At 50.0% G+C, this 26,473-nt stretch overlaps 1 protein-coding gene across 8 annotated transcripts in view; it reads left to right on the forward strand.

The window, feature by feature from the left end:
* Positions 1–26,473, forward strand: part of ITPR1 (inositol 1,4,5-trisphosphate receptor type 1) — a 157,868-nt gene that overhangs the window by 76,632 nt on the left and 54,763 nt on the right. For 4 of the 8 annotated variants that reach the window (XM_039733936.1, XM_039733939.1, XM_039733938.1 and 1 more), the window contains 11 exons: positions 1,208–1,459; positions 1,985–2,110; positions 2,783–2,911; positions 5,849–5,969; positions 7,005–7,189; positions 7,381–7,529; positions 8,349–8,460; positions 11,767–11,793; positions 21,230–21,265; positions 22,751–22,801; positions 26,087–26,219. In XM_039733936.1, the coding sequence (XP_039589870.1) occupies positions 1,208–1,459; positions 1,985–2,110; positions 2,783–2,911; positions 5,849–5,969; positions 7,005–7,189; positions 7,381–7,529; positions 8,349–8,460; positions 11,767–11,793; positions 21,230–21,265; positions 22,751–22,801; positions 26,087–26,219 (1,321 nt within the window). The remainder of the gene's footprint in view (positions 1–1,207; positions 1,460–1,984; positions 2,111–2,782; positions 2,912–5,848; positions 5,970–7,004; positions 7,190–7,380; positions 7,530–8,348; positions 8,461–11,766; positions 11,794–21,229; positions 21,266–22,750; positions 22,802–26,086; positions 26,220–26,473) is intronic. The other 4 variants (XM_039733937.1, XM_039733943.1, XM_039733940.1 and 1 more) reach the window with 2 other exon arrangements.

Genomic DNA, 26,473 nt, shown 5'->3' on the forward strand with positions numbered 1-26,473 from the left:
TGAAATTGTAGAACCACCATGAATCACCTTCCACTATCCCAGGGTGCTCCAAGCCCCATCCAGTGTGGCCTTGGGCACTTCCAGGAATGGGGCAGCCCCAGCTTCTCTGGGCAGCTGTGCCAGGCCCTCACCACCCATATTTTTTCTGCCATCTAAACCTGGTCTCAATTTGAAGCCATTCCCCTTTGTCCTGACTCTCCAAGCCCTTGCAGACAGTCTCAGCAAGATGTGCTTACTCAGCTGTTCAAGTGTGAAGGGGAAGAAGGTGAGGATTGGCTTTAGGTTGTGGGAAACTGGAAACTGGGGAGCCAGGAAATGGGAGAGGTCAGAGAAGGGTGAGTGAATGCCTTTAAGGGGGATATTGGATGGAATCTGGCAGATCTGCACATCTGATGGAATGTTTTGGCCTCCTCAGCAGGGGGAGCCCCAGGATCAGATTTGTCAGCTCTGGCTTTTGAGCATCAATCCTCATGGGTGGATCAAAAATCTTCCATATTTTGTTGTTCAGCTCAAAACCAGCTTCATTAGCTTCTCAACACTTAGTTGAGTGTGAGGTGCTCAGCAAGGGGCTCCCCCAAGGTCAGCAGCTGCCCTGGGTTTGTTTTTTTTTACAACTTTCCCTGCTGTTTTCCCCAAACCCTGTGGGAGAACAGCCCTGGATCCCTCCAGCTGTGTGCTCAGCAGTGAACCAAGGCTCAGTTTGCTCCATCTCCTTCCCCTCCTGGAGTTCCATCTCTTGAATCATGGCCAGCCAAGTGTCAAATGTGAAGCTGATGGAAATCTTCAGTGTGTGACTTGACATGTCACTCCCTGGTCCTGGAAGATGGCTGGGGTTTGTTGGGAAGGGTGGAAGGAGGGAGCCCTGCAGTCCTCCCATCCCTGTGCTCTGGGCAGCTCTCCAGCAGCACAGGGCTGTCCACAGCTGCCTTAGGAAGTCACCTGGGGTGACATGGAAAGGCACAATGGAAAGTCACAAACTTCTTGGCACAGCTTCTGGCTAGCAGGCAGCTGGGCTGGCTTTGAATTTCCTGGGTGGTTCAGAAGGGGTCAGTTAAATGGGAGTGTCCTCCTGGAGCCCTGAGTCCCTGAGGGCAGTGCCCAGCTGCCCTGAGGGGCTGGGGAGCAGCAGTGGGACAGCCCCACGAGGGGATGCTGGGGGGGATCCCAGGCTTGGCTCTGCTGATGGAATGTTCTCCTTGGCCCTCAGCTGGTGAATGCAGGGGAAGATGTGCTGGTGTTCTACAACGACAGAGCCTCCTTCCAGACCCTGGTGCAGATGATGAGGTCAGAGAGGGACAGGATGGACGAGAACAGCCCCCTGATGTACCACATCCACCTGGTGGAGCTGCTGGCTGTGTGCACAGAGGGCAAAAACGTCTACACAGAAATCAAATGCAACTCCCTGCTGCCTCTGGATGACATTGTCAGGGTGGTGACCCACGAGGATTGCATACCTGAGGTGAGGGCTTGCAGGAGAGCTGGGCTGTTTGTGTTTGAAGTGTGCTGGGTTTGGGTGAGGGAGGGTTCATACTGCTGGGCCTGGCCTGGCAGGGGGTTGGTGCAGGTGGGCAGTGAGCTGGGAGCTGCAGTCCTTCCCTGCTGCTGGCACCCCCAGCCAACCTGGACAGTCAAGTTAAATCCTTACCTACTTCCTCCTTACCCTGCAAGTGGGAATGTGATGCTGTGCTTGGTTATTTTGTAGGGTTCTTGAGGCAGAGAGGTTTATGGATGTGCTGCTAACCTTGAACAGATGGTTCTGCAGAGCTGGAAATTATTATTATGCTGACGTTTTGTCTGCAGTAATCCTGGTGGTTTTTTATTGGATGGTGTCTTGCTATTCATGGCATTAAATTTCACCAGTGTTCAAGTGAAAGGAAGAAGTAGAATTCCAAATTATCTATGTAGCACTTTTAATGTGACATTATATTCATTCATGCCGCCACTCAGGTTCTTATTCTTTATGAATTATTTTCTCTACTTTTAGGTCAAAATAGCATACATCAACTTCTTGAATCACTGCTATGTGGACACAGAAGTAGAAATGAAAGAGATTTACACCAGTAATCACATGTGGAAGCTGTTTGAGAACTTCCTGGTTGACATCTGTCGGGTAATGTATCTGCACCAAGGAACTGAATTCAGCTTAAAAACCTCTTTATTCCAGAGCAGCAAGGATAAGACATCCCAGTGCATCAGGGCAACAAGTACCCTGAATACTCTGTTCCTTCAAATATGTGTGTCCTTTTCCTTGTGCCTGTGGATTTCATTAGTCATATTCCATGGAACACATTCATATTTTCCTTTTTAAAAGAAAAAATCCAAGCCCAAACCAAAGCTCAGTGAAGCTCCACACCCTGCTCCTTTGTCCAGTGCCTTTTCTGTCCTGCCACCTGGCCTGCTTATTCTGGCCAGCATCACTGAGCTCCTTCCTGAGCAGCACTCAGCGTTTTTTGGCAGGTCAGGACAGATTGTTTTCCAGGCTTGGTGTTTATTTGGCCATATGGCTTTTTGCCTGGGATTCCAAGTATTTCCCCATACGAAAGCATTACACCTCAGTCCTCCCCATCCTGCTCTTGCCTTCCTCCAAGACACTGTGGTTTTTCCCTCCCCCAGCCGTGCTCTGGGCCAGCACACCAAACCAGGAACAGCGCTGGCTCTGCTCTGGGCTGGAGATGCAGAGCCCCAGGGTCACTGAACTGGGCCCAGGACAATGTGACATGAGGAACTGCAGTCTCAGCTGCTTGGTGAGCTGCCCCTGACCCTGCTGTGGTTTGTGCTGCAGGCCTGCAACAACACCAGTGACAGGAAGCACGCGGACTCCATCCTGGAGAAGTACGTGACCGAGATCGTCATGAGCATCGTCACCACCTTCTTCAGCTCCCCCTTCTCCGACCAGAGCACCACCCTGCAGGTGGGGAAATGCACACTCAGGGACAGCACTGCCAGGGCACTTGTGTGCTTTCCACTTGGTGACATTTGCAGTGCAAAGGAAACACAGGAGCAGTGGTGGTGTAACTGGGGAGCCAATACGACGCAGTTCTTGGTGACCAGGCTGGTCTTTTTGCTGTAGAAAGGGAGAAACATGTAGGTCACGGTCCAAATGTTCTTCTAGAAAAGCTCAAATGTCACACTGATTCATCAGTGCCTTCAACTCTGTGCTACCACCAAGGTCTTTTGTAGAGAGTTCTTGTGTGTCATTGAATCCCAGGGGGGTTTGTGTTGGAAGGGACCTCAAAGCCCATCTCGTCCAACCCCCTCCACACATATCACAGAGCAAGGATGATTGAGTGAGGACAGCATATTTTACAGAAAGATTCTAATTGCCCTTAAAAAAAAGGATACAGAACAAGAATCCAGAAGCTCTCCTGTGTCTCACCAAGTAGACTTTTGCCTAGTTCAGAAGTTGGGGAAATGTGAAGGAGGAGCTTGGAACACTTTTGAAGAGGAGAAGGCAGAGAGTTGTACAGCAGAGCTGCAGAGTCAGGATGTTACCCTAATATTTCTATTTGCACAGAGATAACACTGTTCTTTATGCATAAATAACTTTCTGGCAGGGTGTGGGTGGAGTGGTCAGGTGTCTGGCAGCTCTGGCAGGAGGCTGAGAGGGGCAGTTGTTGAAACTTGATGCAACCTGGTAGTGCCAGAGGCAGGTGTTTGCAGTGCAATCTCCAGGTCTCAAAGCTCATCCAGTCCTACCCCTGCCTGTCTCTCACCTCACCCGAGTGAGCAGTGCAGCAGCTGATTTGCTCCTCAGGTGACTTTGGTTGCTGTTGCACCTTCTGTGCTCCTCAAAAAAGTGAGACATGGAGACTGTGGCCTTGTCCTGGGCTCTGCCCTTCCTCTGTGCCAGGTACCTGAGCTGCCCTGCTCTCACTTGTCATCTCTGAGATGCAGCATTTGAATACATATCTTGCCATCCTATTTTAGCCATCTGTTAATGTTATATCAGCAGTTTTTCTTTAGTTTCTCAATCTCCCCCTCTGTCTAGCAAGATGAAGTCACTTGGTTCACCTCTTTTCCCATCTTAGTTGATAGATCTGCCTTGTCCTAGATTCATCTTTCCTCCACATCTCCAAGTTAAAAGTGGTTTCTCTCCCTTTTCCTGCCTGTCAATACTCTTGTCTATACCCAGGATTCTCCTCCCTGAGGAGCACAGCCTGTTGTCCCACCTGCCTGGTGTCCATCCCTGCTCCAGGTGGGATTTCCTCCCCTCTGAGGTGCTGCAGGTGGGCTGATCTCTGTAGGCAAGGGATGTGACCACTCTGTTCTGGGTTCAGTCCCTCCCTGCCCTTCCTGCTGCACCTCCTCATGCCAACCAGCCTCCTCTTGCCTCCTGCTCCTTCATGTCAGGGCTTGTGGGTCTGAAATTCCTCCTGCCCTGAGTCAGCCTTGCTAGTTCAGGGAACACCTTGTCCATCCATCATGTGGTTCAACTCACATAAAATTAGGAGAACACAAATCTCTTGGCAAAGGTCAGCTGCCCACAGCTTTTCTTTAACAAACATTGTTCAGCCTGTTTGCCTCCAAAGTTGTTGCTGCCCAAGGTTTCTCTTCCCAGGTGCAGTAAGCAGACATGAGGGACATGGAGTAAATTTCCTATTTGATTTATTGACCTTGTTTAATCAAATGAAACATCTTAAAGGGTTTTTAAGACAAAAAAGTCTTCAGACATGAATTGTAAGGAATACGTGGGTGGTTTAAATCCAAACATGCAGGTATTTTCAGGGCCCTGGGTGGATGCTGTTGTTTGCCATGGTTTTTGGTGTTTGGCTTATTTCCAGAAAGGATAATGGGTATTTGCCTCTTAGCAATTTTGGGGGCTTGAATTTTGGTTCTGCTCTTGTGCATTTTGTAATGGTGTTTTATTTGATTGATCTGATAGCTTTAATTAGCTGATAGACTTGGCTTTTTACTCTAACTCCGCTTTTTTCTTGCAAACAGGCTTTACTGTTGACCAGAATAAATGAGGTATTTTTTCCCTGGTTCCTAAGTCCTGTGGTGTTTGCACTGTGGTGTAGTTCCTGTAGCTGATAGAAGCATTCCATAGCTAGTGGGCACAGGGACACAGGGTGCTCCCTCTCAGACTGAAATATTTCAAATGCTCTTTCCTCTACAGGTTGTAATATGTTCTTCTACTAAGTAATCACTGTACAAAACCAAATGGAGTTTTGGTCACTGTTGTTGGGCAGCTGCAAAGGTGAAAGAAAAGAGCTCGTGGGCTTGGGTGTGTTGGAGCAGCTCACCTGTCTGTAGTGGAAATCACCTTGTGAAATTCAGGGGTGGAAACCACACCTTGATTTTGGCTGATCCGTAGCAGCTGCAGTGTTTGCCACTAACCACTGCCTGTGTTCCAAATAACACACAGCTGCTTTCCTAGTGAATTGGATACCAGCTAATAATGCTTGGAATGATGAGTTTCCAACTCTGGAGCTCTGCTGTCACATAGCCAAGCCCCATTTACCTGTGGCCTCTTGAGTCAGCTGCTGGTCAACACTAAAAGAGGAATCTGAGTGCTAGGGTTGCTGATAGCTCTGATAAAACAGATGAAGGTGACTGCTCACTTCCTTTGCTTAGTCAGCCTCAATTACCAGGCCTTTCTGCTGCAGAAGCTCCTGTTTCATTCTCCCTTCCAGCATTGGTTCCCACCCTTCCCATCCAGCTGCTGATCCTGTGGTAGATACGCTGCCACCACGGGGAGTTGCCCAGCAAGTGCTGCAGCCCAGCTGGAAGGGACTGGCGAGTGCCAGCAGGGCTGGGAGCAGCTGAGCCCTGCTCAGGGCGAGGGCTGTGGCTGTGCTGTGCTGGCCTTGCAGGCGAGGGCTGTGACTGTGCTGTGCTTGCCTTGCAGACTCGGCAGCCCGTGTTCGTGCAGCTGCTGCAGGGGGTGTTCAGGGTGTACCACTGCACCTGGCTCATGCCCAGCCAGAAGGCCTCTGTGGAGAGCTGCATCCGCGTGCTCTCCGACGTAGGTAAGGAGTGGGGCTGAGCAGAGCTGCCTGCTCCAGTGGGGCCATCCAGGCCATCGTCCTGCCACGGGGACAGTGTGGTTTGTGTCCTGCAGGTGCCACCTGGGATAACTCTCAGTCCAGGCTCATGCTGGTAGATCATCGTGGTTGAGCAGTGCATGTTGTCACTGTCACCTGAAGTGCTTTCTCTGTCTAACCTCAAAACTCCCTGCAGTCCTGTTGATCTGCAGCAGGGAGATGGTGTTAATGGAATTGTTGAGGTTGGGAAAGTCCTCCAGGATCACTGAGTCTAAGCTGTGCCCAGTGCCCACCTTGTCCCCAGCCCAGAGCTCTGAGTGCCACTTCGAGCCCTTCCTTGGACATCTCCAGGGACGGGCACTCCAAACCTCCCTGGGCAGTTCCAAAGCCTGAGCACCCTTTCCATGTAGAAATTCTTCCTGATGTCCAACCTGACCCTTCCCTAGTGCAGCTGGGAGTGCCACTCCTGCCCATAAATTTGCTCCGCTTCCAGTGTCCACAAGTGTACTGATATGGGGTCAGGTTCTGCTGCTGTGTGTCCACGTGTGCCAGCACGAGCTCTTGGAGGTGTGTGTTTAGGGAAGGATTCCTACTCCCACACCTCAAACAACAGTAACAACTCTGAGGTGTGGAAGCCTCTAAACATAATCCTGCCCAGGCCTGACCCTGCCCCGTTCAAATTGCCCCGTTTAAAATGCACTCAAAGAGTCATGGAATGGTTAAGGTTAGAAAAGATCTCTTAAGGTGGTCAAGTCCAGCTGCCAGCCCAGCACCACCAGTAAAACATGAACTCAAGCGACCACAAACCAATATTTTTAACAACCTCTCTGGGCAGCCCTTTCTAATGCTTTATAACCCTTTCAGTGTCTAATCTAAACCTTCCCTGGTGCAACTTGAGCTGTTTCCTCTCAGCCTGGGAAGGAGAGTTTGTAGAAGGAAGGGACTGCACAGACCTTTGTCCTGTTTTGTGTTGGCTCACGGCCTCAGGATCTCATTTCCCACTGATTTCACTTGTTGCAGCCAAAAGCAGGGCGATTGCCATTCCCGTGGACTTGGACAGCCAGGTGAACAACCTGTTCCTGAAGTCCCACAACATCGTGCAGAAGACCGCCATGAACTGGCGCATGACGGCGCGGAACGCCGCGCGCAGGGACTCGGTGCTGGCTGCCTCCAGGGACTACAGGAACATCATTGAGAGGTTACAGGTGACTGCACAGCCCCCTTGCCCTGCAGAACTGAAAGTCTCACCTGAGCAAACCCCCTCGGGTCTTGTAGTTTGTTCAGGCAGGACAGACCTAGTTGTCCTGCCCCTCATCCACCGTTGGTAAAAGGAATTCAGCTCTGGATCTGTGGTGTTAATGTTTGGCTGAACCTGGTGTGGCTGTTTCTCTCCTAGGACATCGTGTCAGCCTTGGAGGATCGCCTGCGCCCTCTGGTCCAGGCAGAGCTGTCGGTGCTGGTGGATGTGCTCCACAGGCCTGAGCTGCTCTTCCCGGAGAACACGGATGCCAGGAGGAAATGTGAAAGTGGAGGTTTCATTTGCAAGTAAGTTGTCTTAGAAGTCTGGCTTGTTTTGCTTTTTCCCAGACTTCCCATGCCCTATGGAATGGAGCCCTCTTGCCCAGCTTGGTGAATACTTGATGTCCTCTGAAATACCTGTAAAAATCAGTATTTTGTGATATGGTCAAGGCAATTTGTCCTTGGTGGGGAAGAAAAACTGCTTGTGGGAATGGACAAAGACTGGTTGATATGTTCTCCCAACTAATGCTTAAAAATGTGTGTTTGCTGCAGGATGTCCTGAGCTGTTGTATAAATGAGTTACTTTGAGCTGATCCAGTTATTGATACCTGCCTTCACCCCAGGCATGTTCCTGAGGTGCTGGGTGAATGCACCAGGATCAGTTGTTGTCATGGGCATCACCCCAGCTAGAGGGAAGGAAAGGGAAGATTGCAAGGTCATTTAGAGGGCAGTTCAGAGCAGATCCTGTCCCCTCCTGGAGGGGTGGGCACTGAGTCAGTCCCAAGTGCTGGGTGGGATGGATTTGGGGTTGCACCCTCCAGGGCTCTGTCTGTTTTTTAAACAAGTGGAATAGATTTCTTACAGTTAACTGGCTGCTCTGGAGGACCATCAGGGCCTGGATCCCACTGAATCCTTGCTGCCTGCAGCCAGAGGGGTTTTCTGGCTCTTTTCCTGCTCACAGCTTCCCCTGGTAGCTGTCAGGTGTTGCTCTGGAGAGAAGGCTCCAAAGTGCTTGTGTAACACTGATGATAATCCTTGTTTGCAGCATAAAGCAGTGAAGATAAGCACATCTATTTACCCCATTTTTAGAATGTTTGCACTAACCTGATTGATGGGTTTTTTCAGGTTAATTAAGCACACAAAGCAGCTGCTGGAGGAGAATGAGGAGAAACTGTGTATTAAGGTATTGCAGACGCTCAGGGAAATGATGACCAAAGATAGAGGCTATGGAGAAAAGGTAAGGTACAGTCCATCATTCTGTTAAACACTGGCTTTATTCAGTAAAAGAAAATAAAACTCCTGCTTCTTCAAGCTGTTTTCTATGTGTAAGCACTTCCAGGCTGGAGCAGGGACAAAACATTTTTAATCAACTAATACCTTTCAAATCATATGTGAAGTTAAGCTTGTTTCTGTTGCTTTTCTTCTTGAGACTGGCAGGTTTAAGTCTAATCACTGCAGTTGCTGGCACTTTAAAATATCAATTTGGTTACCTTTTTTTGAAGGCTGTAACATCTTTATCTGCTTCCCAGGTCTAGGTGACTCTTCAGGTCATGTAACCTTGGAAGAGGAGGGTGTTTTGTAGTTAATTTGAATTTGTGTACAACTGAGTAATCTTGTTGTGGTTTATAGATGGAAACTCTGTACACCCACCCATGTTTCTTCTTTCCCTTTCCTACACACAACTCTTGACTGGTTGAGAGGAACATTTTTCTGTAGGTACAGACCTGTTCTTTGTTTCCATCAGGAGGGTGTGTATGCACCCACGTTTGTGTTTCTAGAAGTGGTTACAGTCAGCTGAGACTGGGATTTGGAGATTCTCCTGGAATTCTGCTCAGCTGAGGCTCTTCCCATGCCACCAGTGGGTGCAGAGGAACACAGCCTGCAGTGGGGAGCTGGGAGTGGGGACTGGGGGAGCTGGGATGTGGCAGGGCTGTCACTGCCCCAGGGAAGCTGTGCCCAGGAGCAGGTGGTGCCTCAGTCCAGTTCTCCCCCACAGATGGGTTTGGAGCTGTTGCTTGTGCTCAGTTCACAGCAGAAAGGGCAAAAACTGCAGAGATGAGAGTTTGAGAACAGCTGGAATCGTTTGTAGCAGCTGCCAGGGAGGGAGATGCTGCACAGGCAGAGGAACCTGCAGCACCCTGGCCAGCTGGGAATGTCACCAGGAGGCAGCAGCAGGACGTGGTGCCAGGGCTCTGGGGAGGGAGCACACATGGGTGTGCACGTGTGGGCTGCTCCCAGCACACCCAGGCTGCACAGGCAGTGCCAGGCACAGGAGACTCCCAGGAAAATGCCCTCAGGGTAGGGATGGCCAGGGCTGTGCTCTTCCCAGTGCTGCCAGCCCAGCTCCAGCTGCTGCTCTGCTCCTGCCTGGGGACTGTCTCCCTGTGCAGCAGCAATTTGAGTGAATTCTTGGGCTGGAGGGAATTCCCTGGCCAGCTGCAGGAAAGCAGCACATCCCTGTGGGATGGGGAGGGAGCAGGGAAGGGCACAGCTGCAGGTATCAGCTTGGGACACATGGTCCTCTGCCCAAGTGGCTGAGTCCTGTGCTGGGCATCACCCTCTGTCCTCTCCTCAAGGTCTCTTCTCTGAGCCATCCCAGCTGGAAGGGGCTGGCTGTGGCCAGGCTGCTCCTGGGAAAGGAGTGGGACTGGTGATCCTCCCATGGGTGCTGGTATTTCCTGGTGCTCAGCTCTGGGGGTGTAACAGGCTCAGTGTAACCATAGATCTTACACTTCTCCAGCAGATCACTGTGTCCTCTCCTGTTAAAACAGCCAGCAGCCACTGTCCAAGGTCACCTTAAGTAATAAAAGCAGTGGGTGATGCATATTGTGTGTACTAGACACCAGTGAAACCCAAATCAGAGCTTTAAGAGTTTTCCTTAAATGTAATTTGCCACTGAGAGATTTTCCAAAATGGAAATTAATTCCTAGGAGTTTCTTAGGCTTCATTCAGCTAACTTGGATGAAGCAGTATTTCTAGAAGCTGCAGTTAACATACATACCTTGCACCATTCAGACCATGGAGAACCCCACAAGGTGCTAAAAAATCTTCAAAGTGTGGCAGAAGCATTGATTTGTGAAGCAGTGGCTCAGTTACATAAGGAGTCAGGATATGCCTGCCTGTGAAGTGATTTCCGAGTCGGAAGCAGCAGCTGATTGCTCACAGATAGACTGTCAGTAGTAGTAGAACAGCTTTTACTGTCTGGCTGTGAGCACTGCAGTGGGATTTATTCTCCCTTGTGACTCAGAGAACTGAATTTAGTCACCACCTAAAAGGTAGCACCTTTTGTTTTTAAAATCCATCCTGTAGCGTAACAAAAAAGAAAAAAAAAAAGAGAAGGAAAAACCCCTCTTGTATTGTAAAAACCCTGCTGTAAGTCCTGGAGTCCCTGCCTAGAGGTGGTTCCATCCATCAGGGTGCAGAGCTCACCCTGCCCTCACAAGCACAGAGCCATGGCAAGGCTTGGCTTGGAAGGGACCTGAAAGATGACCCAGGTCCCTCCCTGGAGCACCTTCCACAGCCCAGCCTGGCCTTGAGGCCCTCCAGGGATGGGGCAGCCTGTGCCAGGGCTCCCCACCTGGGCAGGGGAGGATTCCTTCCCTTCAAACCTGTGGCAGTGCCTGTCCTGTCCCTGTGCCAGGCTCTCAGCTGTCCCTGCCCACCAGTGTCCAGCCCCAGAGCTCTGGGCAGGTTCTGAGGTCCTGCTGCAGCCCCACGTGGTGCTCTCTGGAGCAACCTGACCTACATAAGGGTGTGAGGATGCACAGAGCTCCTGTGCCAGCCCACAGGTCACCTCACCCTGCTGGCCCACGTCCCTGAGCAGGGTGGGCAGTGCAGGGGGACACGGGGAGTGCTCCTGTCACCCAGAGCCTGCTGCCACAGCTGGGACTCCTCAGCAGCGAGCAGAACCCGTGGGCAGAGCGCAGATGTACAGAAGCCTGTGGGAAGGCTGAAATTTTTCCATATTGCTGAAGACTCCTCGCTTGGCACGCGCTCAGGATGGCTCAGTGACGGGGAGCATACTGTGGAGTATTTAATAGGCACAAAACTGCACTACATTGACAGTGTAGGCTAGACCCAAGTTTTTCACTGTGCTGAAACATGTCATTCATGCACGTCTCTCCGGGTGCCTACCAGCTGACTCTCCCCAGCTCTGCAGGACTCGCATTGGGAAGCTCCATTTTCCCTCCCAGAGTGGAAATGCAGCCCCTGAGCTGCTGCTGCTGCTGCTCAGGGCTCGTGACACTCCCGTGCCCAAGGGTGAAGTCCTTGGCTCTGGGTCAGCCTGCCCACGTGGTTTGTCCCTGGCACAGGAACAAAGCCAGGGTACATCCTGCCTCCCAAGCTGCCTGGCACAGCGTTCCCAGCAGGGTCTGTTCCCTAACCCGGCGCTGGCAGATGTTCCTCATGCCCACTGCAAAAACAATGTTGGATTGCAGCATTAAAGTGTTAAATGATTTATAAGTTCCTTACGTGAAATTTATGTTTCGTTTCTCTTACTAATCCTTGCTTTCAATTCTTCCCCTTCTTTCTTTCCCGGCAGATTACCATTGAATTGGATAATGCTGAGGTTTTAATTTTATTTCTTTTCTCCAGTGTTGTTTCTATGGTGTTTGTTTTACCAGTAGCCCTGTGATCTGTCCTGTCTCTGCAGCACTGAGCGTTCTGATTTGTGTGCCTGTGTCAGTGAATTAGTGGAGTTTTCAGTCTGCTGTGTGTCTATCCTGGGAATAGTTACCGTAACTAATTCCATATGTCATTTCTCGGAATATTAATCCAGATGGAGTTATCATTTTTGGTAGTCTGCAGTCGGCTGGTGCCATGGTAGATCCTGTGAAGTTTAGGATCAGATCTGGAGGATGGACTGCTCTAGGCAGCCAGCATTTAGCACTTGGCCACCATTCCTGTGTCCATGTGAAGGGGTTATTTTCTCATTTGGAAAGCTAAATAGTGAGATTTAACAGTGCCCATGCAGGAGCTGGAGGAAGGTGGGTGCAGGTGGGACTGGAGGGGCAGGTCCTTGTGCAGAAATTGTGCTGCTGCTTTTCCCAGGAAGGGAAGGTGACAGTGCTGCAGCTCGTGAGAGCATTGCAGTGCCCTGCTGTGCCCCACTGGGGTTTGGCTGGGAGGCCACGGGATGGCTGGTGTGCAACCCTGAGGAATCAGTGACTTGGGGAAGCAGTTTCTGGGTGAAAAGCCCTCTTTGAGGGAAGACTTGAAGTGACATGGAGCTTCCCAAGCACTGTGACAAGCCTGGTGTCTGGTCGGGGCAGCAGCGCAGGGAGCTGAGCTGCCTCTGCTGTGCAACTTCCTCATCAGCTCAAAAAAACCCTGGTGTGGGTGTGGAATTTGCATAAATGTATAATACTGAGAAAGTGATTGACTGGCACCTTATTTTACTGAAATACCACGGAAAAAAGAAATATTTTCCTCTCAGTGCTTTGTTTCCTGTGTTCTCTCCCAAGCCAGCCTTTTATTTGGAGCAAAGCTCAACCACTTAAAATGTCTAAAGCATTTCTGACCTTTATTTAGTGGAGTAGGTCATGAAATCTACAGAAAGCAATTTACGGTGTGACTTGCTAATTTTGATGTTAACCACCTGAATTCACTGGGTAAACTTCATTCTGAAAATGGAATATTTGGAGACCTTGCCTGTGAAATGGCTTTGAAAGCCAAACTCTTTGTCACTAAAGTGGACAAATACTGTGCACATCACTCAGAGCTGGCCTGGAGGGTGTTTTCTGTTCAGGGGGGCTTTTAGGGCTGGAGCTGAAGGTCCCTTCCCTACAAAACTGGTTTCCCATCACTGCTTTCTGCCCAGACTCTGGTTTTCAACTGAAAGACAAATTTCTTGTTGTACAAATTCATTTACTGCCCTGCTGTCACCTCTGAGCTGTGCTGGGGTGAGATCTCAGGTGTATCCCCAAGCTCCACACACACTTCTGGCATTACAGAGGTGCTCTGCTGTCTGTTTCTCTTTTTTTTTTGTTAATAAACCCAGTTTTTCCCCTTTTAACCTGGGGCATACACACCTCTGGATGCTCTGGATTCCAGAATTTAACCTGTAGCACAGAAATGTTTCCACCAGGCCTGGTCCTTTGGATGATGTGCTGCTGCAGCTTCCCAGAATAGCACGTGTGTATATGTATAATTTTAGCTTGGAGAAACTTCAGAGAGAAAGTTGAATTGTTTAATTGCAAATTAAGTCATAATGTGAAACTCTTTCCCCTTTGGTTTCTGGCTGTGATGTGCTGTCTTTGCCTGCAGTAAATCAGCCAGAGCGTGCACAGCAATTTAGGATTTGGTCTGGAGGCTGCAAAGGAGGAATTTTATTGCTCTTTAATGGAGCAAGTGCATGGAAGGAGCAGGTGTGTGTATAACCATCCCCACTGAGCACTGGCTGCGTAGGGAAAGGCATTCAGATGGAGCTGGAACCACTGGCAAGTCTCAGAAATCCTGGGGTTTTCTGGTTTCCTTCTTCCCCCTTGTCAGCCCTGTAAACTGTAAACATTTAGGGCAAAGAATACAAAACTCTGCATTATTAGTAAAATTATTAACTTGCTTTTCTGTCAAAATTATGCACGTTTGAATTGTTCTGATCAGCTGAAATGCCCCTTGTTCCCTTGGGGGAAGTAACTGTTGATGGCATGATTTCATGGTGGCTTTTTACATAGTTTGAGTTATCTTAGTTGTGTCCTGCAAGGTGATCCCAGCGAGGAGAGGGTCCCAAAAGGAGAAGTTATAAAAAATGCCAGATCTGTGATTGTTAGTGAAAGTTGTGACAGAAAGTCATGACAGACCCTCTTCAACGTTTTTGTGAGTGAAGAAGGGAGTGTCCTTTGGAAGTGGGTGAATAATGCTGGAATTCACCCAGTGGTAGGAAATCCCCTCAGTGTGGGGTTGGCGCCAGCCCCAGACAGTTTTGGGCTGAGCTGGGGGGCTTTGTGTGCTGGAGGAGTGGAGTGGAAGGGAACAGCAGAGGGGCTGCTGCTGTCCTAACTCACACTTTTATTGAGGGTTTATGTGTAGTTCCCTTGGTGCTGGAAAGGAGGGACAGGGAGGAGCTGTAGTTTTCCAAGGAGAAGCAGTGGAGCATTGATAGAAAGCCCAAACCATGAGGAACTGTGTCCCACCACAGTGGCACCATGGCTGTGTTGGCTCTCTCCTGGCTTTGGGGAGTTGTGAGCTCAGAGTTGCCTTTGGGTTGTGCTGTGGCTGTTCTTTGCCTCTCCTGGAGCATGGGCTGGGAGCAGGAGCTGAAGGGCTCAGCAGGGTGAGTTGGACATGGGCTCTGTGCAGGTGTTTAGGTGATAAAGCCAAAACCCCAAGGCAGGGCACTGTCCTTAGAAGCCCTTGGGCTGAGTCTCTGTTGGTGGCCTCCTTCCTGGGCTGGAGCTGCTCTGATCCTGATGGAGCCTGCTGTCTCAGGGAAGAGCTGCAGGGCCGAGGTGAATTCTTCCACCAAGTGTGAATCTTCACACACAACAGCAAGAGCTAAACCCTGCTTCTAATTAGACACAACAGTGTAATGTGCTGTTAATGCAATCCTCAGCCCACTGAGGAGTGCGGGCGTGATGCAAATGCAGATTTGCTGGTGTTGCATGCCGAGCTGCACCGTGGGCTCCCTGTGCTCCAGCCCAGCCCAGCTCCCTCCCTGCGGGGCACTGCGAAAGGCTCCTGTCCATCCTCCCGGCCAGGGCTGCCATTTGGGGACACCGTGGCCCAGTTTCCACCTGCAGTGCGAGTCCTGGGTACTAAACACACCCATCCTGGAGCAGCCATGAATCTTTGATGGCCTGCCAGGCAGGGCCCCGTCGGTGCTGACCTGCAGGTGGCACGCGCAGGATGCCGATCGCGCTGCGAGATGGCCTACTTTGCTTTTTATTTTTTTTATATTCCTTTTTCCCCTCCCAGCCACATTGCAGTGAGCTGTTCCGCTGGGCACCTGCCAACATTCAGGCAGCAGTTACATAAGAAGAGCTTTTTTTCCTGGAATTTAGGCCCGCTGCTGATGTGTGACCTTCAGCAGTAATTGCCAATAAAGGCGGCGGGGATGTTTACAGGCACCGCGGCTGGCGCGGCCTGCGCCGGTAGCGCCGGGCTGGGCTGCTCTGCTTCCCCCCAGCCCAATCCCACACCACTGCAGCTCTGTTCCCATTTCCAGGGTGAAATGGGGGCCTCTGCTTCCCCCCAGCCCGATCCCACACAATTGCAGCTCTATTTCAATTTCCAGGGTGAAATGGGGTGCTCAGCTTCCCCCCAGTCTGACCCCACACCACTGCAGCTCTGTTCCAATTTCCACACTGAAATAGGGTGCTCTGCTTCCCCCCAGCCCGATCCCACACAATTGCAGCTCTATTTCAATTTCCAGGGTGAAATGGGGTGCTCAGCTTCCCCCCAGTCTGACCCCACACCACTGCAGCTCTGTTCCAATTTCACACTGAAATGAGGGTGCTCTGCTTCCCCCCAGCCCGATCCCACACCACTGCAGCTCTGTTCCCATTTCCAGGGTGAAATGGGGGGCTCTGCTTCCCCCCAGCCCAATCCCACACCATTGCAGTGGTTTCCATTTCCACACAGAAACAGGGGTGCTCTGCTTCCCTGCAGTCTGATCCCACACAATTGCAGCTCTCTTTCAATTTCCACACTGAAATGGGGTGCTCTGCTTCCCTGCAGTCTGATCCCACACAATTGCAGCTCTCTTTCAATTTCCACACTGAAATGGGGTGCTGTGCTTCCCCCCAATCTGATCCCACACCACTGCAGCTCTGTTCCATTTCCACACTGAAATGGGGTGCTGTGCTTCCCCCCAATCTGATCCCACACCCCTGCAGCTCTGTTTCAGTTTCCAGGGTGAAATGGGGGTGTTCTGCCGTTTCTGGGGTACGGGCCAGCAGCCACCCAACTGAATCCGGCACGGAGTTTCCCTTGTAGTTATTCAGTTATTTGTTAGGGTTGTGTTGGTGTTTTATCTGTTTTTTCAGTGGTGACACTTCTTTATGCAGCTGACATATCTACAGGCGGCTCTGTCCAGTAAAATGCACTTGCAGACCCACCCAGCAGAGGTTAGGTTTGGGGTTTTTTCACCTCTTTGTGTTAGTCTTGAGGTTTCAAGTAGGTGAAAAGAGAACTGAAAATCCTGGTTCAAAGAGGTTGCCTGAATTAACCTTTTCCCTGCTCTTTATCTATGATAAACTGAAGTTCCAATGGCTAAGGTGCAAAATATGTGCTGTTTTATGCATTTTTGATTGGAGTTAGGAAATGTATTAACCTCTTCAGAGCTGCACAGCTTCACTTGGGAATTATTTTCCTTGTAGAGATCTTACTCTGCAGTCATTTCTCTTGTGTATTTTGCACTTAGACAGTGCTTCACTTGTTATGTCTCAAGCAGAGGAAATGCAGGCACTCATAAATTTTTGTGGGCTGCCTTATATTTTTTTTTCCCCTTGAGAAATCCTGCGATCTTTGGACAGGGCTTTTTTTTTTTTTTTAACACAGACTGGAATTGGTGAGCTCCTTGGAAAAGGAGACTGGAACATTTCTTACAGTTACTTGTCACCAAAAAAATAGTAGTTGTACCATCTTACTGCTCATTAAAACTGCTGCAGTAAAATGTGTTGTGCAGGTAGTTCTCAGTGTTTTCAGTAGAAGTCCTGCAGGAGTGAGGATTTAGAGAGGAGGAAGTGCTTGCACTCCTGCTGAAGGGCAGACACTGAGGTCTCCAGCTCCTGGAAAGTCCCAGCCCAAGTTAAAACATGATTTTTCCACTGAAAACTCTGGAAAATGAGGGAAGGCATTCCCCTAGGTAGATCTTGGTGACCTTGGAGTGCAGGCAGTGGCAGCCTTTGTGGCAGATCTGCCACCTCTGGCTGGCAGTGCACAATCTCTGCACGTTCCCTGAGGTGAGGAGGATGTTCAGCCGTGCCCCTGCCCTGGGAGTGTGACAGGGCTGGGGGGCTGCCCCTGCCCCCAAAATCCCATGTCCCTTCTGGGGGACCTGTGCCAGGACAGGGTGCTGCCCCACATCTCCTGCTGCTGCCTGATTTAGGCAGGGCTGAGATCCTGCATCCCTGAAAATGCAACGTCTGTACAGGGGGAAATGGAACGTGGGAAGTTTGTCAAAGCAGTTCAGTGCTCCTGGGTCCCAGTTATTCCCCTCTGCCCTGAAACTTCTCCATAACAAGTCAAATGCTTGTTTGACAAACACCTACAGATCATCTGCAGGGGCTAGAAATTTCCTATCCAAATTTCTCCTCAGCTCCACAAGGTAACAGTGTTGGCTTTACAAAGGGGACTTGGCAAGGAAGCTGCACAGAGTTTTGTGGTATTTTTAAAGAGTTATGAAGGACAGCAACATAATTTTGCTCTAGTCTGTTGCCACGAATCAGACAAGGTGATGCTTTTGCTGTGTGCCTTTCAAGGAAGAGCTGATGGTATGTCAAAGGGAATAGCAGAGAAGTTCAGAGAAGGGAGGAAAAAGTGGAAAGGGACTTGAAGGATTCAATCTGAACAGCCATTCCCACTGGAATTCCAGCTCCTACTGGAGATGGCAATGCAGGAGCTGAGGCAGAGGCTTCAGAATCATTTATCTGAGATCCTCACTCTAGTGTACAACCTGGCTATCAAAAGCTTAATGTGCAATGTGGCTGACTCTGCAGTTGTGTTTTCCCTTTTTATTTCCTCCTCTCTGCCAAATGTCTCCCCTGCCACCCCAGTAATGAGATGCCATATGCATGGAGTTGGGTCAGTTCCTGAATTCGCAGATTTTGGGACCAGAAGGGCCCTCTCAGTGATTGAACCTGACTGGCTGCACAGCCCAGGGCATCCCACTCCTCACCACTGTCTGTCCATGGAGCCAAATCCTTGGAGTTTGGCTCAGCTTCCTCAGAGTGCTCAGTGCTGAGCTCAAGGACCTCCCAGGACAGGAGAGGATGGTTGGAGAGACCTGAAGGAATTGTGTGAGCTGATGACACTGGAAAATGTCATCAGTTCAGCAGTCTGAGGTTTGTCACCTCTCAGTCCTTTGGACTCTGGGGCAGCCTGAAGTGTAGGAGATTGGTGCTTGGAATTGTGCTGGTTTGTCCATGATTTTATCAAAATTCCAGGGTCTGGTGAGACTGAAGAGCAAAGGACCAGGTTTTTGAAGGTGTGCTTGTGTGGTCACACAAATGTGAGTTTTCTGATCAGATTATTTCCCTCTGTGAGCAGTTTTCCAGCCTGTTTTGCTGAAGCCACTCTCTGGAGCAGCCCCAGTCTGTGAACTGGAATCTCCACCAGCCTTTTCAATGCATTTCAGGCCTTTTCACTGCTCAGTGATCTGGGTGTTCACTGCATAGTTGGGTAAAAACAGTGGAGAAAAGCAATTCTGATGCTTCAAACTTGAATGAAATTCTTTCTGCTTTTCCTCAAACCTTTTCTATGACAGCAGTAATTTGAATTTTCTCTGAAGGAAGCATTCAGCAACTTCCATTGTGATTGTTATTTTGAAAGCAAGTGAGACTAAAACTTTGAAGAATTCCTCCAAACTGTGAAAGAAAAGGATGGAAAGCTCATCTGTATCTCAGAAATTGAATTCACCCTGGAGCTGTCACGTGCTCTGGTGGTTTTTGAGGGCCGTGCATCCACTCCTGAGTCAGACAGTGTTCTGGGAAGCACACGTGGCCTGTGCTGGGGAAGTGGATGCTGGAGGCTCTCCGGTCACCAGAGGGTCAGGGATTGTGCATCTCATGGCTCATGAGGAGTGGTTTATTGGCCAGCCTTGGGGGAGTGGAAACTTCAAAGGAAGAGAGATGGTTTTGCTCAGCAAGTTGAAAGGACCTTTCCCTACTGCCTGTAAAAAGCACAGATGTTGGACTCTGACCCGGCCACCCACTGGGTTCCAGTTTAAAAGCTGTCCACGGTGTCCTGCTGATCACCTGTGGTTGGTACTCCACAAACCTGCCCCTGCCCCCCAGACCATCCCTTTCTTATAGCTGGAGAGCTGAAATACAGGGAGGCACAAGAAATCTTGGAAAATTACTGCTTTGGGCTGCTCTCCCACCCTGTTCAATCCTTGTAAAGCATAAGGTGGTATTTTGCTGTTGCAGCACACAGGAGAGTGCAAAGTGTAGCACAGCAACAGGAGCTCAATAATTCTTTGCTATTTGACCCCATTTCGACTCAAAGAATAACAGTTTCAGGATTTGGAGTTTATATTCTTACTGGAAGATGGCTGAGGGCTGTGCTGCTGTGGGTGATCCATGTGGGCAGTGGTTTTGCTGCCAGGTCAGTGTGTGGGGCTGGCTCTGATGTGCTGTCTGTGCCACAGAGGGAGGGCACAGGAATCTGTGAGCTGGAATTTGTAATTTTACCTTGGGAAGGAGCAAACTGTCAATTTTATGTGATTCTTCATCTGGCTGGTTTTCAGCCCCAAAATGTAAATGTGTGTTTGGTTGAAATGGGGTCAAGGTATCAGCCCAGGAATCTCAGAATGGTTTGGGTTGGGAGGGACCTTAAAGCTCACCCAGTGCCACCCCGGCCATGGCAGGGATACCTCCCACTGTCCCAGGCTGCTCAGAGCTCCTTCCAGCCTGGCCTCGGGCACTTGAAGGGATGGAAAATCCACAGTTTTTCTGGGAAACCTGTACCAGTGCCCAGAAGGAAACCTTTGTTTGGAATCCTGATTCCAGCAGTCATGTCCACTTGACCTGTCAGCTTCAGCCTCCCCTCCCCAGGAGGAAGGGAGCTCATTTCCCCCGCAGGGGAACAGGCCTGGTTTCCTTGCTGCTGTTGGCTCTGGGGAAGGCAGGGGTGTTTCCTGTGCCCCAGGCAGGTTGTGCAGAGGGACAATGTGCCCAGGCTCCCTGTGAGCTGTCAGGGCTGCAGCCTGGGAGCAGGGCAGGGCAGGACGGTGTGTTCCTCTGCTTCCTGTTCCCTTGTGCTCCTCTGGGCTCAACCCTGCCTGCTTCCACTTGGCCACACAAGGGGCTTGCATGCTTGAGACGTGGCCAGGAGCGGTGACAATGCAAGGAAGCCGCCACCAAAGGCCATGGGAGCTGGCCAGGAGCAGTGTCCCTTAGGAGGAGAATGGAGAAGGGTCTTTTTCCTGGCCAAGGAGCCCCCTGCAAGGGAAGTGCTCGCTCCTGGGGCTCCTTCCTGGGAAGTGGAGTCTCAGTATTCCTCCTGCTGCATCTGTGGCCTCCCTCTGCCTTGGCTGGGCGCTCCCCAGGCTGCAGCAGGTGCTGGGCTGCTCTCCCAGTCTGTGCTGCCTCGGTCTGTCCATCCCTGGGGCAGACGCAGCCAGGAATGCCTGGCTCAGGCTGGGGTTACAGGATTGTGGGAGTGTTATTTCCTGGTGTCTGCTCCTGAGAAGTTACAGCAATTTCCCCACAATTAAGTCAGCAGTTGAGTTTGAATGTTCAGTTCTCTGTTGTGTGTCTGTGCTTGACTAGATAAAAGTTACTTGTCTTCATCTGTTTCAGTTGAAAATCAGCATTTTAAATTTGAAAAGCTGTCACCATCCAGGCCCTTATTTCATTGCTCCTGTTTGGTGCTGTGTCGTGTATCTTTTATCTTAAGAGAAGTATGTTTATAGATGAGAATCCACTGAATACCTTTTTTTTTCAGCTGAAATTATAAGGCTGCTGCCTCAGTGATATGCAGCCCTGGCTTCCTCCTCCTCCCCACTGGGGTGGATGTGCAGCATTCCAGTGACAGATCCTGGGGGTGTGGTCCCCAAAAGTGCTCTGGGCACCTGCAACTTCATGTTTTTTTGCTTGTGCCTCTGAGTTCATGCAAAGCAGTTTGGGATGTTCAAAGGATACCCACGAAATTTGCCAAATGTGGCCCTTTTAGGAGCAGGGTGGGAGGGTGCAAACAGTAATTACAGCTCTAATTCATTTGTGATGATTCAGCTGAAGTCAAGTGCTTTGCCAGCTCCCTTCCCCTCGCTGTTGACCACTGGATTGCTGTTGGGATGAAGGATTCTGGAGGAATGACTAATTTTTCTGCATTTTACTTTCAACTAGCTGCCGCAAGCTCCAGAAACGGAGAGCCCTGTAGAGGTGTGTCAGCCACCTATATTTGTACAGCACAAATATTGGTGTTTCACTAGTCCTAGTGGAGTGTCTTGTTGGTAAAAACCCCTGTGAAGTGTGTGTTCCTGCCTGGTGTTAGACAGTGGAAATAAGTAGATTTGTTAAAGTGCCTTAATCCAATACAGCATCAGCGTGGTAGTCTGAAAATATTTTTTAAAATGCTAAGCTAATGCTAAGTCTGTTCCTTTCAGCCATTTCCTTTATTCTTTAAGAGTGGCACTGGGAAAAGTCTCCTCTCAAATTTTCCTACATTGGCAAAATGAGACTTCATTTTGGCTCCTAATGCAGAATTTGGTTTTCCCTTTGCCTCACATACTTAAAAACTTCAATACTTTAAGGAAAGGGAAGATCTTAGTGGAAGCTTCATACCTCCAGAGCAATTGGTGTCCCATTTAAAATGTCCCAGTGGACAAGCTCAGGGTCACTGCACATTGTCAAGGCCACTGGTTCTAAGGGAGTTGGATATGTGGAAACATGTCCTTTATGTGCATAAAGCAGATTATTTGCCAAAAAGAAGGCAGGAAAATTTATCAAATCTTAAATTCCTTTGAAATTCATGGGACATCCAGACATGGCATTGGTGGATTGTACAACTGGGTGCCAAATCAGTGCAAATCTAAATGAAACACCATGGAAGTCTAAATCTGGGAGAGTGTTGATTCTCTGTGAGCTGTGAAGTTTTTATAAATGTGAGATCACATAGAAAAAGAAGCGTTTGTGATGGTTTAGGCCTTTGTAATTTTTGTGGACTAGTGTTTAAGTGTAACCTGAAACTCTGAGTGGTCATCAAATGGGTTTGAGATGTCTGGGAGATGGCTCCTGGTTTCTGATGGGTCCCTGCACAGAGCTGTCATTCTACACCTTGTGAGATGCTTTAAAGCAGCAAAACCCCAACGTGCTTCAGCTTTGCAAAGTGGCAGTTGCATTGCTGGGAATGGATATCCAAAGTGAGAGAGGTTTGATTTGGAGAGGTGCCCGTGCCAAGGGGCAGGTCAGTGACTCCCCACTGGCATCCTGGCCATGGCAAGGGAGCCCCAGGCTGGCCCAGAAGCCCTCCCCAGTCTCAAACGAGTTTCAGTGACCACGGTGGGATGTGTTGGAGTCCCTGACCCCCAGAGTGTGTGTCCAGTGGGCTGGGGGGTGTCCCTGTGTGTCTGTGCATGGGCATGAGCCCCCCACACCTGGGAGTGTCCCTGGGAGCTGTGACACAGAGCCGTGCTCCCTGGAGCACTGCTGGCACACGTGCATGCCAGGGGGGTGTGTGAGGGTGGCAGAGCAGAGGGGCCAGGGCTGCCAGAGGGCAGGTGTCCTGTTGTGGTGGCTTGTCAGTCCATCTCCCTCATCTCCCCCCTCGTATCCAGCTGTGGCTCCCCCAGCATTCCCCGTGAGTGCCAAGGTGTTGGTCTCTCTTGAGTGTTGTTCTGCTTTAAAATGACCTTTCTGCACGCACAGCAGGAGCTTGATCAAACTCTACCCCAGAGGCAACTGGAGGATCATAGAAGGGTATGTACAGCAGTCAAGCACCTTCAGAACTCATCTCCCTTTCCCCTGTAAACAGTGAAGCCTAAGTCATGTGAGAAACTTGTGTGGTTAAATGCTGGCTGGAGAATCCAAAAAATGAGCCATGTGGGCAGAGTAAGGTGCTGGAGCCCCTTCTCTGGGGTTGCATGGAAGGGATGAGAGCTTGGCTGCTCTGAATTGAACTCAGGCCCTGGTCTGGTCCATTCCCACTGTCAAAGCCTTCCCCGGGGTGCTGATCACTGCTGTGAAGTGACATTCATCAGTGCTCCTGGAGTTGGCTCCTCTGGCCACACCACCCCTTTGTAGCCAGCCAAGCTGCAGAGTCAGCATCATTAGTCCCTTCCTCCATTTCTTCTGGTCCTGTAGCTGGGAACACAACAGCAGCAACTTATACCTGCTTCACTCTGAAATACGAAAGATGCTCTGTTTTAAAGCTTCTACCAGGTTCCTGATATCACTTAGAGTTGTGTGCTGCATCTGCACTGCTGATGCTTGTGCAGTGATGTTTCTGTGTGACTTACTCTGACTTCACCTGGTGTGAATGCAGATGAAACTGGACGCTGTTGGGTTTTTTTCCTAGGTACCATATTTGATTTTTCTGGTTACTGCCAAACATCTGATGTTTGTTTGCACACTGCCCTTGCTGAAGTGGTGCACAGCACTAACAGGATGGTTACAGAACTGTTCTGGAGCCAAGCATTGCAGCTGAATTAATTGGAACATTTCTTAAATACCACTTATTTTTTCTTCCTTCTGCTTTAATCACATACTCATATTTGTTAGCTGATACCATGGGCTTGGATAAATTTGTAGGAACCAAAGCTTTTATTCCCAGTTAAGAGTTTGAAATGCTGGTGACTGTGTATTGCCAGACCTGGATCAGCACACTCTGACTAGAAACAGCTGCTTGATATTGTTCCTGCTGTATTTTCTGGTGATTTGTCTTGTTTTGGATACACAACACCTGCAGACACCAGAGGTGCCTGTCCTGCTCAGGTCTCCACTCACCCCAACTATTTTGGAATAGAATTCACCTCCTGCTCCACCAGGGGCCAGAAGGAGAATCTGGGGGCAGCTCCAAGAGCTTTAGTTGCCCTCCTGAATTCAGGCAAGGTGGAGTTTGCTGAGGAGCTGTTCTCAAGGCTGAGTATGTGTTATCTTTGTAGTAAGTAGTAAAAATCCCTGGTTTAAATGCCATTTGACAGGATGACTGCCAGTTAGTTCAACAGAGGAGGGAGAAGGTGCTGTGAGAGCTCCCTTGTAGCCATTTGTGTCCTGGGGCCCATCTGGGTGTCAAGTTGCCTTTCCAATCAGTGCACATGTACAAGGAAGATGTAGTTCAGGGGTGTTTTGTGTCTGGCTTGGCCTTGTTCTGTCACGTAGCCTCCCTCACCTGCCAGACTGGGAGCAGGGAGGTGGATAAAGCACTGCCTCGTGTCCCAAACACTCCCATGTTGCTGTCAGTCGCAGGAGCTCCTCCAGGACAGGGTTTGCTGGAGCTCCTGAGCTGTCTCTTGCCTCTCCCACATGTTCACTCTTTGGCCCAGATGGTGATGGGAAGCGTATGCCCCTTGGAGAAGTGCTCATCTCCTCCTACTCTTGCTTCCACAGGAGTTTGCCTTTTTTCTGTTGTTTGGGAGCTTTTGGAAGCAGCTGGTTGGAACACTGACTTTGTGTTTATTTTGCATCCTGTTCCCTGACACTTGCTCCCTCCCTGTTTGATGCCATGGAACGCAGCTCCCATGCTGCAGCTTTCACACTGAGAATCCACAGGAGCCATTTCTGAGCTGCTGGATTGTGGTGCCAGGGTGGCAGTGGGAGCCCTGACTTGAGCCCCAGCCCTGTGGGGAGGGCAGACACCCCTCACCAGCTCAGGCACGTGTTGGGCTTCTCCCTGTGGAAATGATTTCTGAAATTTGGTGAAGAACTTGATTATCAGACAGACTTTTGTCTTTTTTTTTTCTTTTTGGGGTATAAGGATCTCTTGAAGTGACCTTTGTGAGTGCCAGCTGTGTATAAAATCAGTGGGACTGCAGCAGGGCTGGAGTTCTGTACAAGCCAATTAATGCACATTTATGTAATTCCATTTACTTGTGTTTTAAAGGCTTCCTGTGAAAATTTAGAGTTAGACTTCACTTTTATGACAGCTAACATATTAAATGACATCTTGAATCTGTAGTCAGACAACCAATTTCATTTGAAATACAACTGAAAATCAATAAATCAGTGACAACTATGGAACTAAAGATAAGATGCTTTAGTTAATTGGATGTATTTTTAATATGAAATTATTTTTGGCTAGATTGGTATTTCTTAAAAATTATTATTATTTATTTTCTGAATCCCCAGAAAAGCCCTTCCCTCCCCTTTGCAGCACTGTCCTGGGATGGTGCTGCTGTAACCACGCTGCCATTAGCAAGGCAGGAGCTCTGAGTGACAAAAATCCCCAGGTCTCCTTTGTGCACAAAGACCTTAAAAAATCCCTTAATCCCCGTGCAGTGTTTGTGTGCTGGCAGTGCCTCCAGCTTTGTCAGCTCCCCAAATCCCAGGGAATTCCTTTGAAGGCTGAAGTGGCAGCTGTGGGGTGACGTTCCACCTGGAGGTGTTGGATCTCTGCTGGCTCGCGCTGGGGCTCTGGGTGCTCCAGGATTTGGGGTTATGTGAGGACCTGCCCTGTGCTGGGATGGGTGCTGGGGTGGGAGGGCTGGCGTGACTCCAGCAGGGAACAAAGAGCCAGGATCCAGCGGGATCGCTCGGGTTTCCAAAATCATGGATTGTGTCAGCTGCTGGTGGAGGGACAGCAGAGCACGGCCCTGCAGGGTTGGTGGGATGGCCAACAGGAGAGGTGTGAGGAGGTTAAATTGTTCCTTAAAACCATTTCTGGTGTTCCTCTAATCTGCCTGTTGATTCTGTGTTGGTGCTGTACAGACGCAACTCCTTTGCATTTGAGACCGAGACAATAGAACTTAATTAAAGCAAACCTCTCAGAAAATTAAATCTGTCTAGAAAGCTGTACACAAAACCTGAACTGCAGCTGTCTCTGTGCTGCATGGGGGAACCCATAATCTTATTGAGCCTCATGAGACCCCTCCAGCCTGGCCCAGCACATCAGGAGCAGCTCAGTGGATTTCTCCAACTCTCCAGGGTTTCATTCCCCCTTCCCTCCCAAGAAGGGTGCTGCTAGCAGCATCCCTGCTGCCAATGAGCATGGGTGGTTGGCAGTTCCTGGAGCTCCCGTGGTGACTCCCCTCTGCTCTTTTTGTGCAGGGCGAGGCCCTGAGGCAGGTTTTGGTGAACCGCTACTACGGCAACGTGCGCGCGGCCGGCCGGCGCGAGAGCCTCACCGCCTTCGGCAACGGGCCCCTGGCCGCCGGCGGCCCCGGCAAGGCCGGCCCGGCAGGTAGGACACGCTCTGCTCGTCCCCGGGCCACCCTGCCCCGCTCCGGGGTGTGGATCCCTGACCAGTCAGCGCCCCACGGCTCAAATCAGGGTGTTTTCCCTCATGGTTTTGTCTACGAGCTCCCAAGGAAAGCAGAACTGTCCGTGTGGGTGACTGCAGCTGGGAGCAAAAGTAGCAGACAGAGCTGTTTGTACTCTTCAGTGTCTGCCTTGGCTTGGCTTGTTTGTGACGTTGCTTTAAATAAATGTCCTTAG

This window comes from Passer montanus, unplaced genomic scaffold (genome assembly GCF_014805655.1).
Source record: "Passer montanus isolate IOZ18808 unplaced genomic scaffold, ASM1480565v1 scaffold9, whole genome shotgun sequence".
In the NCBI taxonomy this organism is placed as follows: Eukaryota; Metazoa; Chordata; class Aves; order Passeriformes; family Passeridae; genus Passer; species Passer montanus.